The 22,354-nt window shown below is 33.2% G+C and overlaps 4 protein-coding genes across 4 annotated transcripts; 2 read left to right on the forward strand and 2 right to left on the reverse strand.

Annotated features, from left to right (window-relative positions):
• Positions 1 to 1,124: 1,124 nt before the first annotated feature.
• Positions 1,125 to 7,964, reverse strand: HELRODRAFT_90377 (hypothetical protein; the record flags this gene model as incomplete). Its single annotated transcript, XM_009032441.1, has 19 exons — positions 1,125 to 1,367; positions 1,433 to 1,540; positions 1,930 to 2,046; positions 2,224 to 2,310; positions 3,235 to 3,458; positions 3,588 to 3,774; positions 4,014 to 4,095; positions 4,339 to 4,427; positions 4,573 to 4,605; positions 4,689 to 4,733; positions 4,794 to 4,883; positions 5,235 to 5,342; positions 5,460 to 5,542; positions 5,632 to 5,709; positions 5,940 to 6,030; positions 6,146 to 6,245; positions 6,793 to 6,879; positions 7,594 to 7,735; positions 7,895 to 7,964. Coding segments are annotated over 19 exons (2,064 nt in total), but the record flags the coding sequence as incomplete, so codon positions are not given.
• A 2,313-nt stretch (positions 7,965 to 10,277) lies between these two features.
• Positions 10,278 to 11,943, forward strand: HELRODRAFT_182144 (hypothetical protein; the record flags this gene model as incomplete). Its single annotated transcript, XM_009032448.1, has 4 exons — positions 10,278 to 10,547; positions 10,713 to 11,193; positions 11,580 to 11,641; positions 11,806 to 11,943. The coding sequence occupies 4 exons, from the start codon at positions 10,278 to 10,280 to the stop codon at positions 11,941 to 11,943; spliced, it is 951 nt and encodes a 316-aa protein (XP_009030696.1).
• A 2,378-nt stretch (positions 11,944 to 14,321) lies between these two features.
• HELRODRAFT_182145 (hypothetical protein) lies at positions 14,322 to 14,890 on the forward strand (the record flags this gene model as incomplete). The annotated part of the gene is made up of 2 exons (XM_009032449.1): positions 14,322 to 14,485; positions 14,692 to 14,890. The coding sequence occupies 2 exons, from the start codon at positions 14,322 to 14,324 to the stop codon at positions 14,888 to 14,890; spliced, it is 363 nt and encodes a 120-aa protein (XP_009030697.1).
• Positions 14,891 to 14,984: 94 nt separating this feature from the next.
• On the reverse strand, positions 14,985 to 21,713 carry HELRODRAFT_182146 (hypothetical protein; the record flags this gene model as incomplete). The annotated part of the gene is made up of 3 exons (XM_009032450.1): positions 14,985 to 15,082; positions 17,930 to 20,237; positions 21,690 to 21,713. 3 exons carry the CDS (start codon positions 21,711 to 21,713, stop codon positions 14,985 to 14,987), a joined length of 2,430 nt encoding a protein of 809 aa, XP_009030698.1.
• Positions 21,714 to 22,354: the final 641 nt, after the last annotated feature.

The following is a 22,354-nucleotide window of genomic DNA, read 5'->3' on the forward strand; positions in this document are numbered from 1 at the left end:
TGGGGAATATGATGAGTGATGGTTATGAATTTGTCTTTCAAGTCATAATTTTTTTTGTTTTTATGTTATCCATCCATCCATCTTGTACACATACCGACAAAACTTTAAAACAGTGTTGTTAACGACGTTGTTTCAATTTACTAACCAGGTGGTTTAAGAGCGAAAGTCGTGGAAATTTGACTTGTCATGTTACATTCAAAACTATAGGCGCTAAACATCTGATTATTATATTAGAAGAAGTTTAGAGAGGTTGAGCGAGAGAGAGAAAGATAAAAACTGATAAAATTATTGCAATAAAGGATTCTATCGTTATAAAGCGACTTTTACTCAAGGGTATATATAATATGAAATTAAATCCATTTTGGTACAAACTGTGTGTATTTTACACAGCATGTAGACACCGTACGTGTTGGAATATTTCATCGCCGGTTCATTTTAATAGTTTTTAAAATTTTAAAATTTATCTCTTACAATTTGTTCGATCCCGTGAAGTTTAATTAATGGATGGTACGGACCAACATTTTCTTTTGCAGCAACTGGTTCATTTTAAAATTGGATATATGAATACAAGGTATGTATTTAAATAATTCCAAAAAATAACATTTTTGGATGAAAATATTATCGTAACTATCAAATAAAGTACGAACGCTAGCTGAAAATATAACAGGAATCGTAGAATGGAAGCAATCGTTCTGGATGCATATATTTATATCCATGGGTATTTAACACTATCATTCAGAAGATAAATGAATGAACGAGTAAAAGATGAATAAATAGACTAATGAAAATTTAATTCCTCTAATCAAGGTATTTTTTGTTTGGTTACATGTTTTGTTCGGTGGGCCATTCTTTCTAACTTATTAAACTAATAATTTACTTATTTTAATTATTCATCTTTGCGTTATTTCATCTCAAACGTTTATAAATTGCTTGCACTCGAGTTAAGATCAGGCATTTGAAGGAAAGTATGTTGCATTACGACAGATAGTATTGAACCAATGAAAGCATCGAAAGTATGAATCGCGCACAATATTAATATTGGTAATATAAACCATTTTCATTGATGAAAAATCCGATAAAATAAACAAATATGAAACAAAAGTATAAAAAGGTTTCAAGAACGCCTAAAGTTCAGTAGCTCCGTAACCTTTGAACTTGCCAACGTCGCCATTTTTTGCATCGAGGCTAATTTTTTTCATCCTATCATCTTCAACATCATCAGCAGTGCTGTTCGTGTTTTCATCGACACTATTAGGAACATTTGTTGTTTGCTGTTTGTTAGTTACGTAGACGTATGAGTAACTCATGATGATGAAGATGATCGTCGTCACCAGCATCAAACAGGAGAACAAGAAAAACTCCAAGACCTTTTTGATGTAAAAGATGGAGATGCTAAATTTATCGTCATCACCACCGCCATCATCCTCATCACCTGACTGATCATTCCAGAAGCACCTTGCACGATGATGATGATGACGTTGCCCACTCCAACTGTTAAGAGCCAGATGGAGGTCAGAATCGATTTCATCGAAGCCGGTGCCTGTGGGCGGGTTCTTACGTTAAAATGCTCAAAAATTCTATCGTCGATGCCAATACCGGCTCTATAAAAGCTACTGCTGGTACCGACGCCGCTTGCCATTTTAGATAGGACCGCCAGCCTAAATCGATACTCGACACGAAAGTAATACCGATACCGAAGCCGTTACTAAATATCGGCGTGACCTCGAAATTAACAACCCTGGTGCCTGCATGTGATTGGTTGAAGAGTCATTCATGTTACAACGTGATTGGTTGGTCAAATATTGGCCACAATGCAACGTCAATAATTGGTTAGTTTAGGTTTCGCTGTTTCTTTAATTTCAGCTTCTGATTAAAATTGACTCAAATAATGTGTGACCTAATTAAATATTTGACAATTAAATGTTTGACCTGTGTGTAGGTGAAGGAGAGCCCCGTAACTGAAAAGAGGCACTCACCGACGGTTATAACGACATACTGTGGGGCTTGCATGAAGATATTTATCGACCAGGCCGGAATCTCCGTGATCTGAGTTAGGTGGGTCTGAATTTTCAGGGATGTGTTTGTTGTTATGTAATTGGTCGGTTGTTTTTGAATAATATCGTCATCACGTCACGTCATCATTCTTTTCAATACTTCTCAATAATATTCAAATGAGTCAATTTTCAATCAGTCAACTAACCAACCAATCAACCAATTAGAAACGTAGTCAACCAATGAAGGAACCTCATTTTTATCATTGTTAGCGAGCACTAGAATGTAGAGAGGCCCGTTCTTTGATTTGATGACGCTCTCGAGTTCTGTTGTTTTGTTCAGTTCGTTTGTGAACGTGGCTTTGAAACTGTTTGAATTATTTTTAGTTCACTATCGATTGGCTGGATGTTCGACTGATTTCAATTTCATCGTCAAATCATGTACAACTGCTTCATTTTTCTCTACAATCGTTAACTTTTTCAAACGTTCGAAAGCCTTTTTTCACAATCTATCGATGAATATTTTTGTATAAAATCTACTTCATTGTTTCTCCTAAAAAGGATATCACAATCATCATCATCATCACTATCGCAATCATCATCATAATTACAAACTCGGCGTAGATGAGGTTTTGAAACTTGGATACCTGCCCGACACCAACCCAACCGAAGTCACGTGGTTCACTTTCCTGGCCGGCTGTGGTGAGTAGTTCTACCCGAGTTTCGTAGTTCAGACCATTGAATATCCTGATGTTCGTTTTTGTATTGCATTAAATATCTATCCTGTATTTAAGTACCTTGCGTGTGTTTTGTATAAGATAGAAAACGTATTCAAATTTGTATTAGATTGATTTCAGAGTTTCACATGTCTGATCATTGAATAATTTTGTATTTTTGTGTCGCATTTCATTCATCAGTGCATCGCTGACTTGTGTATTTTGTATTAGTTGTAAAAATATCAGAGTTTGTACTGAGTTGTAGAAAACAATTTTCAATTGCACCCACAGTCAAAGTTATATCCGAATAAAAAACTTATCGATACTCCAAAAATACCTCGCAGTTGATTCGCCCTTCTCTGTTAAATACGTTCGTGGCTGGACAATCTGGTTGATATTTATCGTTCATAATTTAATATCAACAGTAATTATTATGATAATATTTATATTTATGGTTAATATTATTGTACCAGAATACAAAAACTATTAGTCACTCTAATAAAAATCATGAAACTGCCTCAACAAACCGATACAACTTCCATATCAGACGTGACGAAAATCTGATAGGCTGTCAATTCCTCAAAGTAAAAATCCGTCACAGTCATCAGTTCTTTGTTAATATTGTTGTGATTATTCCCATTCATCGTTTCATTGTCAGCTAAACTACTTTTACTCAAACTCCCATCGATCCAGTTGACGGTGAATCTATAATGGCCGGATGGTGCGTATGTATATCTCAGTTCGTTCGTTGCTAGTTCCTTGTGTTTGTGTGTGTGTGTGTCTGTTTACATGTGTGCATGCATGTAAGTGTGATGTGAATATGTGTAAGTAGGAGAACGTTCGTAAATAAATATTTTTCAATTCAATTGTCAGATCAGACAACCGATACTAACATTCAACGGTGGAACAAAAAAGATTGTGCTGCTACTTCCGTTACTACTGCTGCTGCTACTGCTGCTGCTTTTGTAGTAGCCAATGTAGGTGGCGGAGACGTTGATACTTCGAGGGCTGGTGTTGACGATCTGATACTTTGTTTCGTTCGCAGATAGTGCCACTGGTTGGTCGGTCTAAATAAAAATACAATTAACAAATGATTAGATAATTTTCGATTAAGAACTTAGTGAGCAATTTAAATGAAAAATATTTTAGAACCATTTTAGAAAATGTCATTGGAGAAAAAAACTTATTGATTAACAAATAGTTACTCAATTAATGAATGTATTTATTCATGTAGCTATTCATTTCTTATCTACTCATTCATTTATCAACTTGTCAAACAAAATCATTGCGAGAAAAAGCAACCTACGTTGATGGCGATCTGTAAGAAGCCAGTCATGAGGAAGGCAACCGCGGCGAGAAACATCCCAAGCGACATTTTCTGCAAGGGTCTGTTCGTATGTTGGCGACAAATTCAATTGATATTTGCATTCATCCAGGCCGATTGATCTCAAAACTTTGGAAAATAGATTATTTTATGAAAAATGACCGGCATCGAAATTTGCCTCACGACTAGGAAACGAACGTGAGAAGTTGTTAAGAAAGTTGGAAAACTTGAAGAAGAAACATGAGGGTTCGATAACTTCGATTTAATTCAACGAAATATGTATTTATAATAAATAACAAGTAGATACCTGAGAGGAATACGCATTTTCTCGAAGCACGGATAGACCAGGTACTCCAACAATGGCACAACCATCACAACCAGACTGGGGTTCAGAAACTTCAAATCATATTTTAGTAAATGCTACTACCTTTTGTGCTATTATTATTACTACTACTTATAATAATAATAATCCAAGCAATAATAATAATAATAATCATGAGAATATTATATTTGAAATGAATGAATACATGAAAATACTCACACTTATCATGTCTGGCAAGACAACAAATCCGCTCTGAAGAAGTTGAGATATGTTTAATATTTTAAAAAAGTATTAAAATTATTCATTTATTCATTCCTTTATTTATTAATTTTTACCATCTCTCCATTCATCTGTTGGGCCTGAAGTGTCCATTTGGAGCCCTAGGCAGTTGTAAATGATAATTTGAAATGAATAATCATCATCATCATCGTCATCATAACCTGCTGATCGAACAATGCCCAGAAGACTGGCAATGGAATGAAGAGCCAGGCTACTTTCACCACGTCTTTGACATCATTTATGAAGGATTGCTGTGTGTGCGTGTGTGTATGTGTGTGTGTGTATGTGTGTCAATATGTTTGACTGTTTATCGACATTTCAAGTGTTTCTCGATCATTTGTTGGAAAACCATTTTTAATAGAAAAACTGTTTTCCAGAATAGATGGGGCAGTTTTTTGAGATTTGCTGACAGAAAATGATGGCTCGTTCAAATGTTATGAAATCTTTTCACTCACATTTCTGTGAAGTCATGGCCGCTGTAATTTTTTTATGTTTGTATAAAAAATATCTTCCTTGAAGTCAGTATCAATCTGTACTTCGAAGATTTCTAACAGTTCAATAAAATCGTCGCCACCAGCATCATCATCACCATCACCACCAACATCATAATCAGGAGCAGCATAGTCCAACCAATGGTTCTTCTTCACAATATCATCATCATTTTTGCTGCCCCTCTTCAAACCACAGCAACATTTCTGACCCAGGGCTTTCTGAATCATGATGATGATGTTGGTGGTGATGATGATGTCGGTGGTGATGATGATGATGATGTTGGTGGCGACGATGATGATGATGATGTTGGTGATATCATCATCATCACAACTAACCACGATGCAACCGGCAAACTTCATCAGAATGCTCTCTCCGGCCGGGTGCCTCGTGTATCGCTTTGTGCCGAAACTGAACACCACTGGAAGGTCAAGGTCATTTGAATAATGATAAGGTCAAGGTTGGTTAATAAATAGGTCAATTTGATTGTCATCGTCGTCGCCAACTTACCGACAGCAGATATCATGAGAATAGCGGGAATACCGAAACATAATGAGTAGCAACTGTCTTCAAAGCAATATACGTTGCCTGTGTGGTGTGTGTATTTTTCTTTTTTTGTGTACATTTTGTGTATTAATACTTTAGCAAACGCCGGTCAGATTCAGTAGTAATCGGCGTGCAGTTCAAATAGAATGCAAGTCCTAATGCAACAAGCGGTGGAGATATTGCTGCACAGTGTTCAAACAGACTTAAGCATACAAATACCGACATGGACCTCTGAAACAAACAGACATAAGGATACAAATACCGACACCGACCTCTGATATACGGTATGAGGATGGTTGATATCAAACTGCCGATGTTGATTGAGAGGTAGAACAAGGAAAAGAATGATTCTTTTTCTCTAACCTTCATATATTTTATTTATTTATAAAGTTATTGGATAAATATACTTATAAAATAATTATGACGTCATAATTATTATAATATTTACTTGAATATAATAAATTTATTAATTTGCAACCTGGTTATCTGTGAATTGGTCACCGCCGAATGACGAGACGCACGGTTTTATTCCACCAGTTCCGAAGCCAATGACCACCAAGGCCACGAAGGCCAGCCAGCTGTTTCGCGTAGATTTGCATCAATTGAGAATGAACTTGTACAAATTAAAAAATGAAAATGGGATGATTCTATTGAAGATGAAGAAATTAAAGATTTATTTTTTAAAAATTGTCACAGATGACGGCAAACATTCGGTGTGAAATAAAAATCTAAAAGTTCATCGGACGTTCAACACACAACCTGACGATATCTTTCAACCCATTTTTATTAAACTCCCCGATTTACAGACACAATGTCTGTCCTACCTTGTTTTCTTACAAAATGAAACAACGATGATAATAAAAATTGAAAGTAGAAACGGAATTTTTGAAATGTTATATTATAAGTAAGACGATGAAATGTTCTAATTGCGAAAGAAAGAGAGAGACGGACGGGTGGATGGAAATATATTATGAATTTTGTAAAATTACACTCCCACACATCACAGGCCTTTCAATCAACAAGATATTTCATTACAAATGTAGTATTTATATTGCATGATTTAATATTAATCGCTAATTTGCATAAATTGAAGCTAATAAGCATAAATTAAGTTAATTAAATAACTTGGTGTAATGGCCGTTAATGGGGAAAGCCGATAATGTCATTACGATGTTTCCCAGAGCGTAGAAGATGGAGACGTACAAGATGGTACTGATGATGATGATGATTTTGTATTATCATCATCACTACCATCATCATCATTAAACAATGAAATGTTAGCAAAAATATGAATATCGATTCGTACGTTAAACAGCTGTTTGTTGTGGCTGATGATGATGATGTTGTTGTTGTTGTTGATGATGATGATGATGTTGTTGTTGTTGATGATGATGACGATGTTGTTGTTGTTGATGATGATGACGATGTTGTTGTTGTTGATGATGATGACGATGTTGTTGTTGTTGGTGATGTTGATGTTGTTGTGGCTGATGATGATGATGTTGTTGTTGTTGATGATGATGATGTTGTTGTTGTTGATGATGATGATGATGACGATGTTGTTGTTGTTGGTGATGTTGATGTTGTTGTGGCTGATGATGATGATGTTGTTGTTGTTGATGATGATGATGATGACGATGTTGTTGTTGTTGGTGATGTTGATGTTGTTGTGGTTGATGATGATGTTGTTGTTGTTGATGATGATGTAAAAATGAATGTAAAAACATAGAGTGAGCCAAGAACAGCGAGCACTTTGAATCGTGTTTGCACTTTGCAGTATAACAATTTTCATTTAATTTTTTGGCTAATCAATAAACTGATCGTTCAACTAATCAATCATGTCATTTAAACAATCAACCAACCAACCGATCAATCAATCAACGATCCAACCAGCCAACCAATCACTGAATGAACTGACCAACCAACCTATATTTCCCCAACCAGCCGTCAGCAATCATTGCCCCAATGACAGGCGAGAAATAACAAAGAACAATAAATGTGTGGTAAATCGCCGTCGCCGCTTCTTTCTCGTAGTTTAAGGCTTTCCATAGAAAAATGACTAAGATAGCTGTTTGTTCGTGGGTTTGTTCTTGTTTTTTATATGTCATCAATCTTCATTGCCCTCATTATTGAGCATTTTAACATCACCACCATCATCAATGACGTCATTGTCATCATCACCATTCACCATTATCATCATCATCATAATCACCATCATCATCTTCACCTCGCATTCCATAGAAGGAAAATCTTTCGCAAAATTCATTAGCGAGAATTAAGAAAACGTGGAATGGGTAAGCCTGGATGGATGGATGGAGGGATGGATGGTTCGGATGGATGAAAAAATGAATGAATGAATGAATGCTGAACAAACGAACGAACAAACAAGTGAACAAATGTTTGTCACCTTTTTTTCCATTGTGACTTTATTCAGGACTCCTTAGTTCCTAGCTCAAAAACATTTCTTATATTTAAAAGCACATTTCAGCCAAAAAATCATATACAATCAAACAACTTTTTAAAAACAGCAAAAAATTTAAATTAGCAGAAATTTCATCAAAATAAATTATTTCATATCAACATTTGTTTCTAAATGTCATTCAGATGTTACTGCAAAGTTCTTCTCACAAGTGCACACACACATATGCCTTTTAATTATTATTCCAACTACACACATACATATATACATACATACATATATACTAACATACATACATACATACATACATACATACATACATACATACATACATACATACATACATACATACATACATACATACATACATACATACATACATACATACATACATACATACATACATACATACATACATACATACACATATTTACACATACGCATGCACGCATATTCTTTACGTTTGGTTGACGAAAGTCTTAATGAATGAACAAAAAGATGATTAAGTACTAGGTATGTCATACGTGTGTGTTGTGTGTTTTTGTTGTATGGGTAAAACTTAATGCTGAAATCGTCAACGATGATGATGAGGAGGATGAAGACGATGATGAAGATGATGACGATAAAAAAAGATGATCTTAGTGGTATTAATATAACATTTAACGTTGTTTTTCCTAGTTTATTAATGTTTATAAAACTCATTGGATTTAGCATAATTATATAATTTTCTTTTATTGTTATCTATATTTTTTTCAATCGTATTTACACACACTCACACACACATACACACACGCACACATACACACACGCATACACACACAAGCCAAGAGGCATGTTTAATATTGATGTTTATTTAATTTTTAAATGTAGTTTAGTGTGTTTCAGCTGGTTTGCATATAGTAAATATAATGTAATGTTTTGTTATCACTAAAACTTTGATGTTCAAATGTTTTTCAAAAATTTTAAATATAATTGTAACGAATTATTAAGTATTTTTTTTAATTTTTTTTATCGTTTTTAATAACGAATAACGACAATTAAATGTTGTTAATTATGTTTTGGCAGTACATTTCTTAATTATTCTAGAGAAAAATGATGTTAAAACTTAATATCGAACCGACAATTTGTTGATATTTAAGTTAAAAAATTATGTTACATTGCAATAAAATATTATACAGGGATAGAATGTACTATTACAGTGCTTGAAACATTCATTCATGTTTGTTAATAAAAGTTGAATTTGTTAGAAATTTTTAAAAAACTATTTGATTTCAATATTATATTTGAACAAAATTTTATTAAAATTTGTTAAACACTTAAAATCTGTTTACTTTTTTCATTGTTATATTAAAAAGTTGGACGTTAAATAAGATTTAAAAAGAAAATTAATTCAGGACTTGTTTTATTGTGGGGCCTTTTAAAAAAGTGAACTTTTTAGAGAAAAGTGAACCTAGTAAAAATTCAAAATGAAATGAAAAACAACAAAACATCGATCAAAATCAACAAAGTTTTTAAAAATTACGTTTCAAAATATTACTTCCATCTTTTAATCATGCGAAATTTACGTTGCCAAAAGGTTTTTCATTTATTTTTTTATATCTAAATTAAATTGTAAATTTTCAAATTTCAGTTTCTGTGGTTAGTGCTGTTAAGAAATTTAATTTATAATAAATGATTTTAATTCTCAATTGAATATAAAATAAAACTAAATCATAAAATGAAAAGTAATTAAATACCTGGAGAGGAGATGTTATCAAAAAAGAAGTCATCATCATCATTGTTGTTGGGTGATATTTGTGGCAAGTATATCAAGAGAAGAGATGATGATGATGCTACTGTCTTCAGTTATTGTTATAATGATGATGAGATGAAAATTTTGGAAAAATTTAAGTTGTTTATTATTTATTAATAAATTCTAATAACATTCTTACATAAACATGAGTACATTATTTATATAAAATATAAATAATTACATCTGTTGTAAAATTATTTATAGATAATTAAATTGATAATTAAATTTAGTTAACTCAAGTTTTAGTTAGTTATTTTATTTGATTTTTCCATAGTTAAGAATGGCTCCTCAGTAGCTGTACCAAACAAATACGCCCAACAAAACAACCATAAAACAATTGATACTAACTCTCCAAACCTAAACCAAATATTTCCTACAAAAAGTTATTTAAACGATGACATGAACAATTTGAATGAAATGTTCCAAAACTTCTCTATGAGGGAAAAACAACAACAATATCAACAGCAACAACATCAGCAGCAGCAACAACTAATAAACCATCAAAAGTTTATCATAACAAATTCTCATAAAAATATTGCCGATGTTGAAAATAACTCAGATGATGTCGGCATTGCTGTTGTCAGTGTTGCAAATGATGATCTTCCTAATGGCAACACTGTGCTTAGCATCAGTAGTGATCTGTCGAGTGAAGAGAATGAAAATTTACAAGTGTTTAAATTTTTTAATCTTTTTTCTTAAATTTATTGTTAATTCCACTTATAATTTTTTGATAATTTATTTTCATTGACATTGTGAGTTGTGCTATTTTATTTATCTTCATTACTTTTTCAATCAAAGCTATTTCCATTTCAGATTTTACTATACCATCGGCAGAAGCAGCAACAGTTTCTTCAACAAAAGCAGCAACAATCACAACTTCAACCACAACTACAACTTCAGCCACAACCACAACTACAACTTCAGCCGCAACTACAACTTCAACCACAACTTCAACCACAACTTCAACCAAAACTACAACTTCAACAAGAGGTGCAACAATTTTTTCCATCGCATCAGCAAATCTGCCACAACAGAAAGACAGCATGCAACGATCTACTGAAACATCAGCAGCATCAACAACAACTACAACTTTCAAGCATTAAGTACCAGGAAATGTTGCAAGAACAAATTGAACATTTTCAGGAGCAACAACTCTTGTTAAGGTTGAAGCAGATGGAGATTCAACAGAAACAACAGCTGTTGAGAAACCAGTTTCAACAGCAACAACAACAACAAAAAACATCATCTCAACAACAACAAAATAAACAAATTTTTAACAATCTGAAATTTTTGCAGCAACAACAACAACAACAACGTCAGTTTCAACAGCAAAACTTACTCTATCAGAATATTCTACCTATACAAAATCCATCATTTCAACAACACCATCATCAACAACAAGTTCAATTATTTCAACAACAACAACAAATACAACAACAACAAAAATGTTTAATTCCTCCAAATCCATATTTGAACACAGGTTTTTTGTTTTGTGACTTGTGAGATTTAATGGTAAATTATTTGTCAGAATGGAGAAAGTGAAAGATATGAAAAGAACAAGAGAGAGAGAGAGAGAGAGAGAGAGAGAGAGAGAGAGAGAGAGAGAGAGGAGAGAGAGAGAGAAGAGGGAGTGGGAGAGAGGAAGAGAGAATAATTATTTATATATAAATATAATATTTCTATAATTAAAAAATTTTTCAGAAATTCCAAAATGGCTGTCCATATATTACCATGCGCCATCTACTTATGATCACAAACTGAAGGTGATTTGTTGCTTGGCTGGCTGAATAATTAATTGATTGATTATTTGATTGCTTGGCTGGCTGAATAATTAATTGGTTGATTATTTGATTGCTTGGCTGGTTGAATGATTGGACTGACTAACTGACTGATTAATTGATTGATATTCTCACTCCTCAACCGCCAGTGGGACCTCTTTCACCTCTCAGACCTCGAGAAATACGACGGAATGTTGCTGAGACTGTTCAGAGAGGATCTCGAGAGATTAGTGATGCGCTACGAAGATTATAGGGAAGTGCTGCAGAACCATCTGGTCAATAGGTGACCTGGAAGATCAAGCTACTGCCTGATATTAATGAATTGATGTAAAGATGGATGGATCAGTGAATGAATAAATGAATAATTTGAATGAGTGAGTGAGTGTGTTTATTCGCGAGTCAACGAATCTATCAGTAGTGAACGGGTGAAAAAATTAATGAAGCGTAAGAGTGGATAGATGGACGAATGAGTAAATGGATGAGTGCATGAATTATGGAATGGATGAAGGAATGGATGGGTGAATTAGTGATAGCTCGAATGAATGAACGAATGAATGAATGAAAAAGTTTAGAGATTCAAATTTATTTTTGATTATAAGAACAAAAAGTTGGGTGGTAGACAATTTTTTGCTGACGAACTTAATCAATGGTTGTTGAGTTTTTATTCTCAAAATGATGGAGAGATTAATTTATTTCATTCTTTTATTTAGTTTATTCGGAATTTATTTATTATATAACTACTCATCTTTGTTCATCAATACTTATAAATGTGATATTTTTTTATAAAACAATCTTGCACGAATCAGAATTGTTTAGAATCAAAGTTACATGTTTATAATTGTGCTTGCAGCTGTAATTTATTTACAACATTTTTTCTAAAACTTTACTTATTTAAATCCACTTTTGTTTCTCGTCACCGAGCCCATCTTGGCAGCATCATAGCTGGAATGTTTTATATAATTTCATCATTGCATGTTGTGTTAATTTTTTCTTTGCTAATTTTGAGTTTTTTTTATAATTGAATAATTAAATGTCATTATTTCTTTATAATTTGTGTTTAATTGGTTAGAAGTGGATTTTTGTTATCATTAAAATAAGAATGTTTTGAACCATCTCAGCAGGCTGCCTTATACAAACTATGCAAGAACGTAAATGATGACAATTTGATTATTCATTATGTAATTAATTATTTATTCTTATAATATTAATAATTCATATTTAATTAATACTATTTCTGCCTATCTAAATTATAGTGTATTTTTGTTGTTGATTTAAAGTTTTGATAATTTTAATGCCAAAGTTTTTTAATCATCTCATTTTTATATGAAAATTTTTCTAATTCGTTGAATGTTTATAAATGTTTCGTCATTTAAGTTAGAAAATTTTTAAATTTGCAACTGGAGACGTGTGCATGCGGTGGTGATGCTCTTGCATTTTTTGGTTTCAAAATGTTTGTTGTAGAGGAATGTTTTTAATGTGTCGCAGTAAAGGCATCCAAGATTCATTTAAAATAATTTGCATGCAATTTTGTTCTAACTAATTTCATTTTTATGCTATTTTAAATAATTATTGTAAAATTTCAGTGTTCTGTGATTTTATTTGCCGAGGACTGAATGTTGCTAGAAGTTCTTACTTTCATCTATGTAGAATAAAAAACTTTTGCCTTTTCTTGACGATCCTACTTTTCTCCTTCTTGTTACTTCTTTAGTTTTATTTATGATTGATTGCTTTAACTCGCTCTACTATGGCCTTCCTGATTCTACACTCTATCTTTTAAGTAAATTTTAACTTAGCTGCTATGGAATTTCTAACTTTAACAGTTGCTCGTGCCCATTTCTTTTCTCATATATCTTCATATCTAATTCTTTTGCACTGGTTGCCTATAAAATATAGAATAATTTTTAAAATTTGCACATTTATATATAAGTCTCAATCTAAATCATTTCCCAAGTACTTATCGAATTAATTATTAATTGAACCTAAACGTCCCGGTTTGCGATCGTCTTCTTGTTCTCACTTTTACTTTACCCATGTTAAACACTTTTTTGCAAAATCTGCATTTGCTTTTTCTGGCCCTGTTCTCTGGAACTCCCTACCTCCTTCTCTGACTACTTCTCCATCACAAGTTCAGAGCGGATCTCAAAATCCTTCTGTTTGCAAAATTTATTAAAGAGCGTGAACATGGCAAAAATAGCGCTTTATAAACTAATTGATTGATTAATTGATTGATTGGTACCTTATATTCTGTCAGATGTGAAGCGCTAATCAAATTAATTTAATTGTTTTTTTGGTTGTTTAGTTAGACCACCTTCAAGGTTGTTTCGAGTGAGTTTTGTTTTTTTTGCTGGTATAATTATTAAATTTCTTTCAGTTGAATCTTTTCTAATGTTTTCTTTTAATTAATTTACAAATATTTAAAAACTTGTGTGGGTATTTGATTATTTTATTGTAATAATTTCAGCGAAATGAACGTTTTCATTAGGAACTTAGTGATGTTTCTTATTAAAAGTTCACTTTTAAATTTTAGTTAATTTTTTATTGAAATCTAAATGTTCATTTTTCAACAAAAGAATTATATTAAAAATAATTTTATTATACCAACATCTCCAGAATCTGTTCAATTTTTTGTTCATTTTAATTTTGAAAACAAAAAAAGGTTTCTTACATGAACTCGAAGTTGAATTTTTTCGTGGCCCTGTTCAGAAGAAATTTTGTGAGCATCGCCTTCCCATCTTGTGTTTGTTGGTCCATCTACGCAGATTGGTCACACACCAGAAATTACAAATTAGCGAAAGCCAGGGAAGCCATTAAGGATAGTGAATTGATCACGTATGTTTAGTCATCTTTTTGTGTTTACTTGTTTTTTAATTTGCTTATGTTTCATTCCATGTTAGTCTTTTCTGTTGAAGTGAGCTGCAGCTTAATGATATCTGATGTACACACATATTACATATATAGATATGTAATGAGTCCTAATTATGGCTTTGTATTGAAACAAAACTTTAAATAAATTTTCAGATCGTCTTAAATTAAAGTCAGAAAATGCCCTTCATAAGGCCAGGTGCCCTAACAAAAGATTTAGTGAACAAATTAGTGTCGGTGGGAGTGCCCATGTCGGCATTGGTTGTTGGTTGGTACCTGGATAAGTTGAACGACGAGAGGTACAGGTCATATCATAACAAGAGTGCCCTCTATGGAGGTAGGGATCTCAAACCTGGTGAAAGATTGTGGTGATTTAAAGAAAAACTCTTGTTTAAATATGGAAAAAATTTTAAATTTATTGGAGGTCGTAGAAATGTTACTTTGTGTTAATGGTTGTTCTTATTAATTAGATCCATAGAGCAATATTTTGATGTCTGAATGTTGAAACAAATTGAACAGTAGAGTGAATAGTTGTAGAGAGTGCATTCAATTGGTTTTCATTTTCTATTCAATAAATAGAAAATAAATTGATGTGGTTCGTTTTTTTTTCAGTTTTCATATAAAATGTAATAAATGTAACATCAATACGTTATACACACAGGCTTCTTAATTAGTTTAGAATCAGAGAATTTGTTGGTTTTTGACCATGTTCTTTTAAACTAGTATTGCCCTATAATATTCGGTGTCGGTTAAGATTTGAATTCAAATGTATTAAAATCGTTATTTTTCATTCGTAATAACGAATGAATGAATTAAAATCGTTATTTAACCGATTCATCGTTTTTCTGAATTTAGTTTGAAACCGATATGCTGTTTAAACTGGAAAAGAAAATGATTTTACCAACACTGATCATATTCTTCCTATTACAAACATGATGTAAGCAAGAGCAACAAATGCCTCAGACGTTCGTCCTAGTCTGTATTTATGTGTTTGGAGAGTTAATATAATATAACGACGACGCAAATGCCTTTAGACCGAAGTTTAGACCAACTGCTATATTTCAATTCTTGTGCGTGATTCGATGGTACTGTTTAAATATACATAAAAATGACTCTTGGTAATACGTTTCTACATACTGTCAGTCAAACATTCATTGTTAGGGTCTGCATGGTTCGCTTTGTAAGGAGAATTCCTTAATAGTCCTTGCTATGAAATAACTTTCTTTCATATGAACAAAAACAAATAGAAGGCGAATGTGAGAAAGATATTTTTATTACAATTAAATATTTCCAATTCAGAGGGGGAGGGGTAAGAAAATTTATGAAATAAATTACGAAGATGATAATTTACCACGTTGAAAAACAAGTAACGATGAATAATAGTGCGAATTCTGAATGAAAATGTTCAAATGAACAGCAAAACAATTCCAAATATTTGTAATCTCTTTGAAGATTCAACAAGATAAATAAAATAAATGGAAAAATAATTTAGAGTAACACATAAATTTGTCAGTTATGATATATATATATATATATATATATATATATATATATATGATATATATCTATATATGATATAATAAATAAATAAATTATATATATATATATATAGAGAGAGAGAGAGAAATATTTAAGATGGTATATTGAATATAATATGGTATATTACATAAGTTTCTTACCTCAATTTTTACAATAAATTCTAGATTAATAATTATAACATTTTTTCATTTTATTATTTATAATAATTATAAAATTATGAATTTAAAGACTGGAGAAGAGAGAGAGAGAGAGAGAGACGAAGAACATATAAAATAACTATTTTAAGATCTACAATGATAACTATAAATAGGCAAAATGTAAAATAAGATCTATCTATCATTAGCTTTAATGGTATCATCATCGTCATCATTATTATTAAATATTCATAATTTTCAATAAAAAATAAATAATCTTATATGAAAATAATTAAAAAATAATAATAAACGAAATATTTAATAATAATAATACAGATAGAACAATATGTGATAAAACGGTTTTATACCAACGAGACGATATTATTATTATTTTTATTATTGTTGTTGTTGTTTATTGAAATGTTAAAATGATTGTTATTGTTGGTGCCGTCAAAAGTACAATGTAACTATTATAACGCTAAACAAACAAATAAATTTACCATTTATTATCTAAAGAACCAACAAGTAGTGAATGAACGAACGAACGAACGAACGAATGAATGAATGAATGAATGAATGAATGAATGAATGAAGAAACAAGAGTAAGAAGAAAGAATGAATAAATTAATTATAAAATGAACGAGTGATGAAAAGATCGTAAAAGTACAAAATAACATTATGAAAGTCAATAAATAATTCTAATCTCGCTATTCCTACAATAATAATAATAACAACAATAACAATAATAACAACAACAATAATAATAGTAAACTATTTGTTAAATATATACAAGACAAAATTTAATCTATCTCTATCAAAATATCTACAACAGCCACAACAACAAATTTGAATTACAACAAGAATAAAAATAACAATAATAACAACTGCAATAATAATAATAATAATAATATAATAATAATATTATTATTATATAATATTATTATAATTATTACTATTATTGTTATTATTATAACCAAAAATTTGTCAAATGCTTTTGAAAATTTTAAAAATTTACATCAAAATGGTGAATTAACAATAGAATATCCAAACGAACGAATGAATGAACGAACGAATAAACAGACGAACGAAAGAAGAAAAACAGATCTTTGAATGACTGCAAGAAGTAAGTAAATGAATAAAAAAAACAAACAAATGAACGATGAAATAAATGAAACTTCTCAACAAACATAACCAGCGTCAATTATGCAGCATTAGAGTAAATATATATATATATATATATAAATAAATTACTGTTATTATTATTGTTGTTAGTGTTGTTGTTGTCTACGATTTCATAATTGTTGTTGTTGTTGTTGTTGTTGTTGTAGCGATCGTCAACAAAGTCGTCGTCATCGTCATTTTCATTTGTGTTATTATGGCTATTAATAAGATTTACATTTATACAACTTCTACTACTTCTGCTACTATTACCACTACTTACTACTACTACTACTACTACTACTACTACTACTACTACTACTACTACTACTACTATTGCTACTACTATTACTACTACTACTAATACTATAATTATTATAATTTACAAGCGAACGAGTAATACGGTGATGAATATGAACATAACCACCACTACCATCCCCACCAATACTACTACTACTACTACTGCTGCTGCCACTACTGGCGCCACTTCTACCACCGTTACTACTGCTGCTGCTGCCACTACTGTTATTACTGCTTCGATGATTGTGACGGTGGTTACGACGCCGATGAGGTTGATGACCTGCATTGGTGGCCATTGCACCATCTCTTGACGACGATGCAGCCTCTGTGACAGACGTCGACGATGACGTCACTATCGAAATCGTTGACGTCACATCTTTTTTCTTAGCTCCTCCTACTAAAGCCGAAACTCCGGCTCTCTTGATCTGCGAGCACTCGCAGCCGACGACAGCTTTGTAGTGGGAGAAGCTCCAGCTCTGCTCGAAGACCGTGCTGGAGTTTGCAAACTTGCTGATGAGGGGCAGCGGGTTGCAGTGGCCGACATTCTTCGTCATCATATTAACGGCGTACTTTCTGGCTCTGCACTCGTACAATCCGTCCATGCATTGTTTCTGAAGACACCTGCCCGACATGACGTAGGGGGGGTAGGTGTTCGGAGGCATCGGGACCCACTGCTTCTCCAGGTGGCAGTGCCATGGTGGTTTGACGTTGGAGGGGTCGTGCTGGTGGTGGTTGTGGTTTTTGAAGTTGCTGTCCTTACTTTTATTCTGTTTGATTTTTTCCTTGCGATGCTTCGCTGTCGTTGGTCTGTTGACGTTCCTACGCGTCGACCTCGCCGAACGAACGCGCCTCTCTCCTTCTGTCGTCCCCATTGTTGCGGCTGCTGTCGTCCTAGATCTGCCTTCGTTATTATTATTATTATTATTATTGTTGTTGTTGTTTTTGTTGTTATTCTTATTAGAATCTTCATTAACAAATGATGTCTCCATTTTCGCCATCAATGTGTTAGTTGGTCTTGCTGCGGTTGTGACGTCATCTTCTACGTCACCATCATCATCATCGTCATTTTCCTTTTCATCCCCTTCATCGTCATCGTCGTCAATTGTATCTGATGACGTGTTCGTGACGTCATCATTCTCATCGTGGACACCCTCATCAGAGTTGTCGTCGTCGTCGTCGTAAGACCGTTTAAAACGAGATCCCGGAGATAAATTGTTGTTGTTGTTGGAATGTTTTAAAGCTCCCTCGCCCTCGCCGCCAACATCTGCATCATCACTAACACCACCGTCCTCACTTTCATCGTCCCTTTCCCCACTTCTACCACCAAAAGCGTCATCATCGTTATTATTATAATTGTAATTATTATTATTATTATAAATATTATAATTATTATTAATCTTCTTCTTCTTCTTCAGACCTGCACGCATGTTCGTCTGCTTCTGCATGTAGTTGAGGAACTGTCCTGGATCAATTCTCTGCCACAGAACCACACTTGGCATTGGTTTGCAGTTCGGAAATGACGAAGATGACGATGTTGTTGTTGCTGTTGTTGCTGATGACGTAAGCGAGTTTGTCGTCGGATGAAGTTTTGAAGTGGCAAAGTTGTGGTTGTGGTGGTTGCTACGTAGGTTCCTGCGACTGATAGAGCGACGATGACGATTTGATGGTGACTGCGATATTGATGATCGTGATAACGACGATGATGATGATTGTGGGAGTGATGACGACGACGAGTCGTTATAAAACTCGGAAATATTTTTTGAAAAAATATTCAAATTGTTTTCATTTGCGTCTGAGGTAGTTTCAACGCTTGCTGGATACGACGACGATGATGATAATGATGTCAATAGTGATGATGATGAAAACGAAGATGACGACGATGATGATGACGAAGATAGCTGAGTTGGCAACGAAAGCAACTCCTTCTCTCCACCATCTACGTACCGACCACTTCCGCTTCCAGACTCAACCGGAAATGGATTGTTGATCTTGCTGTCACCAAGACGACGCCGTGATGATAACGATGATGATGATAATGATGTTGCTAGTAGAGTTGGTGGATGACGATGATGTTGCTGGTCGATGAAGATGTTATTCAATGCATCCAACTGCATGCCTTTGTGTCTGAGAATACTACTACTAATACTATACTTATTATTATTAATAACATCATTGTCATAATTCTTTTGACTATCACTACTATTACAACTCTTAATATTACTGTTGTTGAACGTTACAGACGTAACTGAATCAGATGTAATACTAGCATTAGTTAGAAGAGTTTTAGTAGTAGAAGAAGTGGTAGCAGCAGTTGTTGAATATGGCAAATTAATACTGGTATTGTTATAATTGTTATCGGTTGATGCAGCATAAGCAACAGTTAGATTTTGGTTAGTTTGTAGAGCGTTGAACAAATATGTAGCAGTAAGATTAGATGGATGTGATTTGAGATTAGATGGATGTGATTTGAGATTAGATGCATGTTGAACGTTCAGAAGGTTCCAACTGAACGATGGGTGGTTCTTCAGAGGTGCCACAACCTCAACCGACATCAAAACCATTGTAATCATCAGCGCTTCAAAATTCTGCTGGATGGATGTATGTTTAAATGTGTGTGTGTGTGTGCGTGAGTGTATGTATGTTGGTATGTGTGTATATGTTTGTATGTGTGTGTGTGTATATTTGTCTGTAACGTTTGACACTTCACGCCGATGTGGAGAGAGTATTTGAGAAAGTTATGAAAGGTTTTTTTTTGTTGTAAGTAGAGACATAAAAACAACAAAAATATCAAGTATGTTTATGGCATTGCAGCATTAATGGATAAATGAATAGTAGACTGATGAATGAAAAACATTCAGACAGACACACACACACACACATTCAGACAGACACACACACACATTCAGACCGACACACACACACATTCAGACCGACACACACACACACATTCAGACAGACACACACACACATTCAGACAGACACACACACACATTCAGACAGACACACACACACACATTCAGACAGACACACACACATACAGACACACATATTCAGACAGACACACACACATACAGACAGACACACATACAGACAGACAGACACACACACACACACACCTATATATGATATAAACGTGCGTGTGTGTGAATAAATTTAAGAACAATTGTTATTGGAAAGGTGATTTGTATCAAAGCTTTTTACATCAGACAGGAGGAAAGTGATGATGGCGACGAAGATGCTGTTGTTGTTGCAGTGTTTGCTGATGATGTTGTTGGTTCTGGTGATGATACATAAGTTTGTATATACATACATTGAAACATATAAGCACACACACATACACATAATGTATCGGCGATACTTTTGACGCCAAGTATCTAACTTAATAGCGCTGGTACTTAAACTTATAAAATGCTTGGATAGTTAGAAGATAGTTAGAAGATACTTAGAAAAAAAATCTACACTGGATGCCAATAATTTGGAACCTCACGTAGATTTTTAATCATATTGCAAGCTTTTGCGCGTTCTTTAAAATGTAAACTCGTGATTCAGAAACTCGTGATTCAGAATTAAGTTTTGTCGTCTCTGGCATGTCTTCTTTTTAAAAATTTGCTATCTGTCCGCTGATTCAAACTACTTATCGTTGTGAGGTCATTTCCATGTTATATATTCACTGCCAAATGCATTAATATGAATGAAATTTTAGTTGTTTTGTTTTCCTGTTGTAACGTTTAAAAATTATAAATAATTTTGGCGGGCAATACCTTCAACAATGAGTATCGGTATTCGTATCGATATTCGTATCGGCAATAGATTTGAAAACCGGTACCGGTATTTGCGATACAATACTTGAGAAATGCTAACTTTGGTAGCCAGGCTCATACAAACGATGATGCCCATCCACTGTTCATACGTGCATGGAAGAATGAACAACAACATTGAAACAATTTACAATTTATGAATCTTTATAAGTGCTTATCATGATGACGATTATGAGAAAAAGGAACGAGAGAGAAGAGAAAGGAGAGAGAGAATTGTTTGACCTGCAGAATAATATTTGTACCCATAGTATGTCTGAAGGAACGGAATGAATTTCACAATTATATAAAAAGCGAAATGATATGGAGAAGCATTCATTCATTCATTCATTCAATCATCCCCACACTCATTCCTTCTCTCATTTATTCACCCATCTCCACGTTCCCTCTTTCATTCCTCCACCCATCCATCCTTCCTTACATTCAATTAACGTTCATGGAAAGCAGCTTGTAGTTTCAATCAATCACTCATTTTCCCATTATATATATATATATATATATATATATCTATTATATATAAATATATATAATATATAACGTATTTACTATATGTTATATACATATATGACTTGAAGTGAAATGATTAAAAGTGAATATAAATATTAAACATTTACTTTAAGGCAATTAACAAGACAAGATAACGATGATTGTGATGATGACGATTGCGATGATGATGGTTATGGTAATCATTGTGGTAATGATGATGATAAAGAAGATGATTATGAAGCAATAAAAAATTAGTGTGGTGGTTGAATAATGATATCAAAAGCATTTTATAATGAGGCCATATATTTCTTGATGCCTTTTTATTTTTCTCCATCCTTAAAACACATTTTTACATTCCCTGTTGCTAATTATTTTTGAAAAATAGAGAAAGAGTGAAAAATGAG

This window comes from Helobdella robusta (genome assembly GCF_000326865.2).
Source record: "Helobdella robusta unplaced genomic scaffold HELROscaffold_81, whole genome shotgun sequence".
NCBI lineage: Eukaryota > Metazoa > Annelida > Clitellata > Rhynchobdellida > Glossiphoniidae > Helobdella > Helobdella robusta.